A 10161-nucleotide genomic window follows, 5' to 3' on the forward strand; every position below is an offset into this window, starting at 1 on the left:
CTAAATTTTTAATAAGCCCTTCGGAATCCATCAAAGTTTTCAAAGTTTTCAAAGCACCGACAAGGTGATCGGCGCATTCGCAGGGTCTAACCTCAATTGCAAAAATTGATTCCCTCTCAAATTCTCAATTCTCCGTATGTCACGTGCACCACTCGTGTTCATTAATGGTGCTCCAGTCAGACCACGAAAGAAACAAAATCTGAACTTCTTTTCCTCAGATAAACTTTTGAAAAAAAGCCACAAAAAGCTCAAAATTAAATCCACAGTCATATATATCCAAAAATTAAACTTACACTCGTCAAGGTTCTGTCAATGGATATTATTAAAAAACAAATGGTCATGACACATCCCCTACGTCGCTTAATCAAAATAAAAACAAATTGTTTAATAACATAACATTAACAGAGGATGAATCTATACAAATTTAGAATTCTTTACGTCACAGAAAAAAATATAGAATAAATATGTTATAATAGGAATAGTTTATAATTTTTATGTTAAAAAAATTAAAATAAACAGGTTGTGATGGACATAATTTAAACTTAGTCTTTTCCCTCAACTTTTAAGATTCAGGTTTGAGGTTACACTCAATAATCATTCGAACTTTATCTTTTTGTTTTGGACCAGATATTAAATGAGCTGCAGGCCCTTCAACTCAGGAGAACGTGAGGCCAGACCATTCCACCCCGAAAGGCCCCTTTCAGTGTTTATTTTTTTCATCCTGTCCCTTGTCACCTACGATCAACTCGGTCTCTGATAAATGTCAGATTCTGAATTTTCCCCATCCTGTCTGCATCTGAATTTTAAAACATCCATACATTACTATAATATTCAAATCTTTTGAAGAACATAGGACACAGGCTTGCTTCTGGCCATTCCATGTTTGATCTAACCGAGAATGAAAAGATTCAAAAAAAAGCCCAAATTGCAGAAGAATCGAGTCAAAATATGTTCAAGAGGAGGTTTTGAAGCCAACAGGAATGATATGCCAGAAACCCCACAAAGCTTTCATTAAAAGCCCAAAAACAAACAAAAGAATTCAACTCAAGAACTTGCTAAATCCAAATTGCTCATCATTCCTTCTCTTTACAATCCTCCTTCAGGGTTTGCAGATCACCACAAAACAAGGAAGCAGAGCTCTAGGATTGAGCAAGTACAGCTCCTCAATGTGCGAATACAGACCCACTTTCCCGGCTAACGAATCGAACCCGGTCTGACCGGCCATTTCTTGAATGTTCTCCAGTGGCCTGTGAACCCTCCCTGCGATCACCCTGCACACTATCAAGGCCTTCCTCACCGTCGGGACGTCCTCGACCGCGTCGATGCTCTCGAACGCTCTTCCGCTCGTGGACGTCGTGAACACCCCGATCCCTCCCTTCGATTCCTTCTTCACCGAGAAGCCGTGCCGCACGATCCGGCACACGCAGCACCGCTCGGACGTGCACAGGCTCGACGAGCCGTCGAGCCCCAGCGGGCACGCCACGGTCGTGCCGTAGAAGCGGAGCAGCTCGTTCCCGTCGGCGAGGCACCGCGGGTGCTTCTTCGGGAGCTTGCTGGCCTTGACCTTGACCGCCTCGCGGTACTCCTCGAACCGAGCCAGGGTCTTCTGCATGTTGTGGACCTTGAGGACCCGCTCGATCCGGTTGCCGCCTTGGTTCTCCGATTTCAGCCACCCCGTGCGGCATATGATCTCCACGATCTTCCTGGACGAGTCCCCTTCCACTAGTTCAGTCACTGTTGAGCAAGAACACAATGGGGTGAGACGTATGCGATTATTAGTCCAAGCTTCATGTTATCGAGCAATACGAGAAAGAAGACGAATAGCGAGGCTTTCAAATTCCGATAAATAGCAACAGCTACAGTTCTCAACAGGCGCTGGGAAAGTTGGATATTTAGTAGAGCCAACCAACATTTTGATCCTCCAGCTCAGATATTGATGAAGCAAACGATGAAAAATCTGCAGGGACCGAAGACTAAGGAAAAGGACCCTTTTCTTTTTTCCATCAATGAACGAATTGGTAATCGCCCTCAAGAGGGCAGAATTGCATGAGAAACTTTAAACTTTCTTGCAAGAGCAGAGCAACAACTACAAAGTCGGTCCCTTTAAAGTTGATTCGCGAAAAGGTTCAAAGGAAATGAAGCAGATTCTGTAATATTCACATGCAAAAGTGTCCTCTTTCCCCCTGAAAAACAAAAGTTGGCTCTCCGGATTTGCTTTTTCTCCGAATCAGAAAATCCACAAGGAACGTTTTTTTTTTTTTCTCTCTCTTGGAAAAAAAGTAAAGTATTTCTCCTACCAGCATGCTTGGAGAGATGATGTGCCTCGGCAGCGTCCCATTTGGTGAACTGCTCTCCGCACTTGTGGCAATTTATGATGGAGATCCCATTGGCGTCAACATCCAGCGACACCCTACTGCTAGAACGGACGCCGCCGCCGCCGCCGCCGACTCTGCCACCGAGGCCACCAGACCCTTCTCTTTCCCCCGAGACAGATCCCCCCTTCCTTGGAGTTGCCCCGTTTGCTGAGGTTGTCCTAAACGAAGGATTGAAATAATGCATAGGCGTCCCCGGTGTCAGAGTCCCCACGAAGGTCGACCCGCCGCCGCCGCCGCCCTCGCCCCCTACGCCCCCGCCGGCGCCGGAGTCTTGGAACCCGTTGCCGTAGCCAGTGATCTTGAGCTCGCATTTGGTGTTGCTGAGGATGACTTCGTGGGTTAGAGGGTTCAGGAACTCGCTGCTCCCGATGGATCTCGGGCTGCAGCTCGGCGGCTTCTCTGCCATGTGCCTCTTGCTTCCATGGATGACGTCCTTGAGGTTGGCGATGGACCTCGAGCAACCCGACCGGCCTGTCTTTTTGGTCAAGATCGTGGTCAGTTGCTTTCTTGTTTTTGGGTCGTGGACATCCGATGGCTCTGATTTACAGTGTAGTGACTTCTTGAGAGCAAACCACACTGTTGGCATCTCTCTCTCTCTCTCTCTCTGCTCTTTGTGGGCTTCTTCCTTTTCCTCTTCTCTTGCTTGTGCTCTATCTCAAGCCCGCAAAAGCTTCATCCTCAGTTCACGGGCTGCCTCTCGGGTACCGAAGAAACGTTTGAAGATTCCCCATTGGAGAGCTATCTCCTGTTGAAGCGAAGCGTTTCTTTTGGAACTTTACTGCGGACAGGCCGACCAGACACACGGACCTGAGAACCAAAACGGGGGTTGTTTTCAATTTTCGAACCCAGGGAAAAAGATAAAGATAAAGAATGCGGGAGGAATACTAGAAAGAAATCTGTGTGTGGCCTGAGGGGGGGAGGGAAGATGATGACAGGGGGAGCTGCTTATAACAGAGGGAAAGGCTGTCTTTAGTGGCGCTGGTTAATGATGGTGACTGAGGAAGGCCACCACAGGACACGACACGACGCCCAGAAACACTCTCTCTCTCTCTCTCTGCCTTGTTATCGACGAACCTTCGTCGCCTCACAGTATCCTGTCACAGGTTCGTGGTTTTTCTTCTTTACCGAATTAACCCAAAAAATAAAATAAAAAAACTTCACGGGGCGCCTCCTAAACATCAGGGCATTCAAACTTTTCCACCGCTGCATTGGCGTCATTTTTTTTTTTCCAGTCAAAATGCAATAAATAATTCACCTATCAGAAAATTGTGTCAGCTTATGTGTTGACATTTGTATTTTGTGAAAATATTAGGGGTTTGGAGTTAAAGCAGGCCGAAGTGTGTTATTAAGTGGAGGTCAAGATTGAGTAAAAAGTAAAAGTCGATGCAAACATATCCATATTCATTGTAAATTAGATAATTGGGATATAAAGTGGAACGATTTTTTAATTGCACCATAATAATTCATAAGTGTATCATACATTGCATGAGAGTCGATTCATAAAGTAACGTGTTGTAATATAATTGAACTTTTAGACACTCGTTGCTTTGTGAATTTCATGCTTGTCTCGCGGACTTTTGTACTGAATGGTTCTTTTTACTATCTGGGACATCCGAACTTCATAAAGAGGGTGCAGATAATTTAAAGTTAAAGAAAGATGGCGAATAATAATTATTTATTTTCCCCCTAAACGGTGGGCAGTAAAAACGAAAGGCCTTTGTCCAGACAACGTGTGCCTCATGTTCCGGTCAAAGTGACTAACCTTGTCCCACAGACAGGGCAGGCAGCTGGACTAGAATCCTTTTCACCTGATGAAGTTACTTTCATCGAAAGCTCTCGAGTACATATCTATCTGCCTTTCATAAACTATCATGTATTTTACTGCGAAGTCGGACAAAAGAGGCATGCCATGCTGACTGAGAGAGAGAGAGAGAGACCCTTCGATGATTCTACCTTTTTCTTTTCCCCTTTTTGATTGGTAAAAATAGTCATACTGCCTCAAAACATACGCTTTGACAAAACCCTTTTGTGATTCCACACGACAATGCCTGGAGATTCTAACTATGGGGACTTTCTAGTATATGAAGATCTGGCCAATGGGCGCTGGGAAGTCCCTATAACTAGGTATGCAGACTTTCTTTTGCATTATTAGCTTCAACAAGATCGAGAAAGGTACGAAATCATGTCTAATTTGTCTTGTTTCCTATCCACGTTAGTCAAAGACTGAAGTGTCTGTTGGTAACATTTGGCAATTTCGCCCCAACTGAAATTTAAGAGGAACGAGTAAGACGATCTCTTAAATTTAAAGGGCGCATAGCACTTCAATTACCCAAAACGATGTAACCTAATAAAAGGATTGCTCGTCATCAGATACATATCCTTAGGGGAGATGCCGATGGGTGCGTTTGTTCGTTCCTCATCATCCAGGAAAAGGGACTGGGCAAATTCGGCCTATGATAGGATGCCTAGCTACATTTAAATACTCGATGTGCAAGTGAGATTACCAAATGCTCTAGGATAGAGTAGGGGGGGACATTGAACACCGGCCAATCCACCATCTGTCCCAAAAGGGGATGATTGCACTAGAAGATCTTATTGTCCGGAAATCAGCACCTGGTAATTAGTGGATCCGGAAAGGCCTCGATCTATATGCATAATATAATCCTAACCCCAAGAAGTGGTTGGGAAAAGAAGAGCTCGTCATTAAGCTTCGGACCCTCCCCAGAAAAAAGGTTCACGAAGCTTTGAAAATCTAAGAAAGGGGCATTGAAAAGGAGGGTTTAGAAAAGAAAGGGCAAATTGTGGCCTTTAGACTTTTGCCAATGCAAAGTCCGATTACCGATTGCCCTTCTCATGCTGTGCTGTGCTTCTGCTTCACATTTCAGCGAAGGGGGCAGACAGAGAGAGAGAGAGAAAAGGACAGTGCTCGAAAGCTACGTGCGTGCACATGCATGAGATTGGCGTATACTTTCTGTACGCGAATGAATTCGATAGTTAATGCTTTTCCGATAATGTCAATGTGGACAGGTTTTTGGGTAGAGAAAGGGGGCACGGTTGCGAAAGCGGCCTGAGGAATGGGCTAATCAGCATTTACGTAAATGTGCAGTGCACCCGATTCGACCCAGAATTGCACACCCTGTGTTTGTGGAAGTGAAGAACTACAAATTTGACTCGATTGTAACCCAAAAGCTAGTCCATACTTGTTGATCTAATGTTGCATTGGTCATGCACAAATTCTAACCCCTGCGAGACATTCGTCCGGCTTTGCCCAAGAATTCAAATGTAGATCCACATGCCCTCTCGCTGATCAATCGGAGCAAACTGGGGGCATCCACCTCCATGACCTCCAAATGTTGGGACAGATGTAACATATGGTAACATGGCTTGAAATCTAAAAGACCACTCCAGGAGATATGGATTACGCAGCGTCAGATTCAGCTTGCAGCAAGGAATGATGAAGAATCTGGGGAGTTTCTTGGTCACGTTACGACTATGAATGGAGGAGTCATTCTCAACACCCCACGACCTACTTTTGCCATACCTCAAAGGCCTCTCGAGAGGTGATGAAGATCGACCGGATCTCAAGGCTTTGAAACATTCTCTTCCGAACACAGGTACATGAGATTCTTCATGTGCAATTATTACTAATAGTTACATAAAATGGGAAGAAGGTTCCTGGTGCAATATATTTTCAAATCGCGATAATTTCTGAAGTCCATCTTATAATCAGACCCCTAGACAAAGCACGCTGGTTTTCCAATACCCTTGCAATGCGCGAAATGGTCTCGACTCGATAGTTGCTTCTCTCAACAGAACGATGGTTTGCTTTAATCTTTATGATGTTTTATGTCTGTTGCGACCAGCTTTTTTTAATAGAACGATGCAAACGATCCAAGTTGACCAAAGGATCTCGGGCCGCATGAGCTTTGGGAGTAGTCGAAGCCCGACTTCAGGAACCACGCCCGCCCAAGAGCTTTGGAGGAGCCGCTAGAGGGCTCGAATTCTGCAGTTACGCAATCATCCGGCCTAATTGAATGGCAAAACAGCCACATTTTCCAGAAATTGCAATATCAATGGTGGTGAAAAAGGAAACGCGACAAGCGCTGTCGCGTCCTTTAATCGAATACATGGCGACGAGTATAACTTTCAGTTAATTAATCAAGTCTATGTGATTGGAATATGTAAGCTATTTTGACCTTGGAGTTAAAATAGTCCTGATGAAAACTTTATCGGCTCCATGGAAGCTGTAGATTTATTGGTTCGATTCTCGTTTTATTGATTCCCAGAGAGCTTGACATTAATATGCATGGGATAAAAAAAGAATGAGACTGTCGAGAGCTCATTTTGGTCTCTATCATTCACGTTCAGCTTTCTATTTGCGCCAAGAACTTTACCCGACACACGCGCGTTTAAAGATGGGCCTAGAATATTCAATTCGAACCCTAGATTTCGAGAGTTTGAAAGAGCAACCATACACACAACTGTTTCAATTGATTCAAACCTTTTTTCATTTGATCAAAAGTTAATCAATTTGGTGAAGCGGGTTTAACATCCAGCGAGATTTCTGCAAATTCAGCCAAATGAAAGGGGACAGCGAGGGGGAGATGATCAAATTATAAATTTTTTAAGCAGGTCAAGGCATATAGGGGATGTAGCTCAGATGGTAGAGCGCTCGCTTAGCATGCGAGAGGTACGGGGATCGATACCCCGCATCTCCACTCCACTCTTTCCTCCTCTTTTTTTTTTTGGGGGTTGGAATCTGTCTTTTCCTTTGTCTCTTTTCGTTTTGGATCTAATCCACATGGGCCGCATCTACCTCTAGCAGCATTCCACCGAGCTTGGACAAGTCATTTGGAAGCATGCGCGTGCCTCCAATCTCTCTCTCTCTAAAGAAGAGCAAATGCATATTATTATTGCATTGGATTCTCTGTGGGTACTGAGAATAGGGCATGTCATGTGGATTTAGGGAGGGGTGGCCGTCTTCGTCTTTCCCCCCTAATAATGTTGAGAAACATTCCGCACGTGAGCGATCCGGACAGCTTTAGCATCTCCTTTTGTTTTGAATCTTGGGTACGTACACCGCCCATCATTATTAGGATTCATGGAGTCAGAATCTTTACCGTGTCTTTAAAAAAGGATAACGATTTTCCGTTTGAGTTCATGCTCATTGTTCTCAGACAATCGGGATCTCAATGGTCGATCCAAGAACAGAATTAATATTGATTCATAATTTCTCATTTGGAGTCATCCATCGAATAGCGGTTAAACTTCTCGATAATTGAAATAAATGGTAAATCACTTATGTGAAATTGACCAAAATGCCGATCGGGTCATACCCAAGAAAAGGAACCACTCACCCCAATCCAAAAAACATATTTGCAGTTCGAGCCACTCACGAACTAATCTCGGGCAAGGCCCATTATTGCAGCAAGGCCGATGATCACACACATGCACGATCCTCCTCTCGAGGCTCGATGCATTAGAGAGGTAAAATTCAGTTTGTTTCGCCAAAAACATGCTAAAGAAGCTACAGTTCCGCCGAAAAAAGGAAAAGGAAAATAAGGCTTTAAAATGGAAAAGGCTATAAGGGTTCACAGACAATGCTGCGAATTTGGCAGATTTCGTCCGTGAGATCATGACAGTTAATACTCCAACCGCGCTTGTTTTTACTCGCGTTAGTCCACAAAAAATGACACGGCAGCTGCACCGAATTCCCTTCCCGTGACCCGAAGTTGGTTTAGAAATTGAAGGGTCAACTCGCTACATGTCTTCCCTTTGAGACTCCCCCTTCGTCCGGCCTTTTTAGCATCAAGATTTCCGCCTCTCCTAATCCGCCATACGTGCATCTTCGGATGCGCGAGAAAAAAGAACCGAGACAAAACTGCTCCAAAGAAGAGACAAACATCTTGTGCCTTCCGACCACCGAAAACGTACCATCGCTTGTCCGAAAGCCCGCGTTTTGTTTTGCTCCTCTGCCTCCTCTCTCGCGCGAATAAGTGGAAGAAAGAAAAGGACCCTTTTTCAGTTTTCAAATTCATTTTGGAAGCATCGATCGTTGACTATGGAACGATTCCAAGAAGCGTGCGCGAAATAAAACCGGTCATGTGACTCACGTCGCCACCTCCGGATGAGGTTGTCACTCATTAATTTTAAAAATTATAAATAAGAAATTGTCTGGTTTGAATAGAATACGATGTAGAAATCGATAGGAATGAATCAATAGATCTAATGGTGAATCATTATGATGCCCCTTCATTTCCCACAAAGATTCTTAAGCTCTTCCAGAGGATCTTGTCATCTATTTATTTGACCAATTGAACAATCACAAAGCATCAACTATAGCCTGAGAGAATGAAAGGCACGACAATTCGGATCTTGTCCTCTGTCGGATGAACTGACGACGCGACCTCTTGGTGCACCCGAAAAATGTCTTTCCAAATCCTAGCAATTACGTCAATGATATGTTGAGTCCTAAAAATCAATCGCTTGACTTAGCTCTTGGGTCTCTTTCGGATCCAAGAGATTTGCTGACCTCAATTTTGTGCAATTTATTCAATGACTGGCTGAAAAAAAAAAGTTGATGGAGGCAACCCCGCCATGAAATTTCTGATTTCCAATCAGCATCGCCACCACCGCCATTTTCTTTAGTGGAAGTCACGTAATAGGACATGGCGCTCTCTACTCTACGAGTCTACTGCGCTCTCCGCATGTCGCCATCGAAGGAACCGAGCAACGACGATGCCTTGCGATTCAAACTCTCGATGCATCATAGCTCATGGTGGTCCGTCAATTTTGGGAAGGTTACACCTACAAAAGCCCCTGCTCTTTTTTCACATCACCGCAAGAAACATAGGCACGAAGCTGAGTTTCTCGATCTGGAAAAAGATGTCTGGCCTTTGTTCCATTTAGGTAAAGGAGTCTGTTTCAAGCTATGCCAACGGACTAAACATTGCTTATTTTCTTCACGCGACGAAACAATGACATGTCACATTGATTTCGACGTGTCGTGCCATATAGTATATACCATTTGATTTCGGTAAATATTGACGTAAAATTGGTCGCTTTTATCTTAATTTTATCTTGCGCTGTTCTTTATTTTTCGATAGAGGGGATAATCAATTAGTCGTGGCTAATTATGGAGGAAGCCTCGAATGAAAAAAGCAGGATATGAGAAAATGACACCCGACGAAGGCAGCCGAGCACCAATTGATGAATAGAAAAGGCAACAAACTCGTACCATTTTGAGGTCCATGCCGTGTGCTCCTTTTTTTGCTTATTTATTTAAATAATTTTGGTGCTTATGCTTTACATCACAGATAGACCAGAGAGAGAGAGAGAGAGAGATAGAGGATCAGAATCTCTTTTCTCCCTAGGGGGTAATAAAGTGAAAAATTCTTGTCTCCCTTTTGAAGCAACAGAAGCTTAACTAATATGTTAATTAGTTTATTTATTTATTGGAATCGAATCTAATGGCAATATCTGGTGATGGTGAAGCTTCCTTTTTGCGGGGAGGAAAAGAACACAATAATTCACGGGGACAGCAAAGTGACAAATTATGCTTGTGATTTAATTGCAAGATCTAAGCATCCGAGAAAAAAAAAATCTTATTCTCTTTTTCTGTAATTTCTGTGATTTTTCCGGTGACGGCGAAGTTTCCTTTTTGTGGGGAGGAAAAAAACGCAATAATTAATGGGGACACGAAGAGACAAATTATGTTGTGATATAATTGCAAGATCTAAGCATCCAAGAAAAAAAATATTTTTTTATTTATTTATCTTTTTCTGTA

The 10161-nt window shown here is 43.6% G+C and overlaps 1 protein-coding gene and 1 non-coding gene across 2 annotated transcripts; one reads left to right on the top strand and one right to left on the bottom strand.

Moving 5' to 3' along the window:
• Nucleotides 1–801: 801 nt before the first annotated feature.
• LOC104450201 lies at nt 802–3384 on the bottom strand. The gene is made up of 2 exons (XM_010064653.3): nt 2298–3384; nt 802–1734 (listed from the first exon to the last, which is right to left on the bottom strand). Exons 1-2 carry the CDS (start codon nt 2959–2961, stop codon nt 1100–1102), a joined length of 1299 nt encoding a protein of 432 aa, XP_010062955.2. The 5' UTR covers nt 2962–3384; the 3' UTR covers nt 802–1099.
• Nucleotides 3385–7020: 3636 nt separating this feature from the next.
• Nucleotides 7021–7093, top strand: TRNAA-AGC. The gene has a single exon. It is a non-coding gene; the product is annotated as a tRNA-Ala (tRNA).
• Nucleotides 7094–10161: the final 3068 nt, after the last annotated feature.

The sequence above is a fragment of the Eucalyptus grandis genome, chromosome 6 (genome assembly GCF_016545825.1).
Source record: "Eucalyptus grandis isolate ANBG69807.140 chromosome 6, ASM1654582v1, whole genome shotgun sequence".
NCBI lineage: Eukaryota > Viridiplantae > Streptophyta > Magnoliopsida > Myrtales > Myrtaceae > Eucalyptus > Eucalyptus grandis.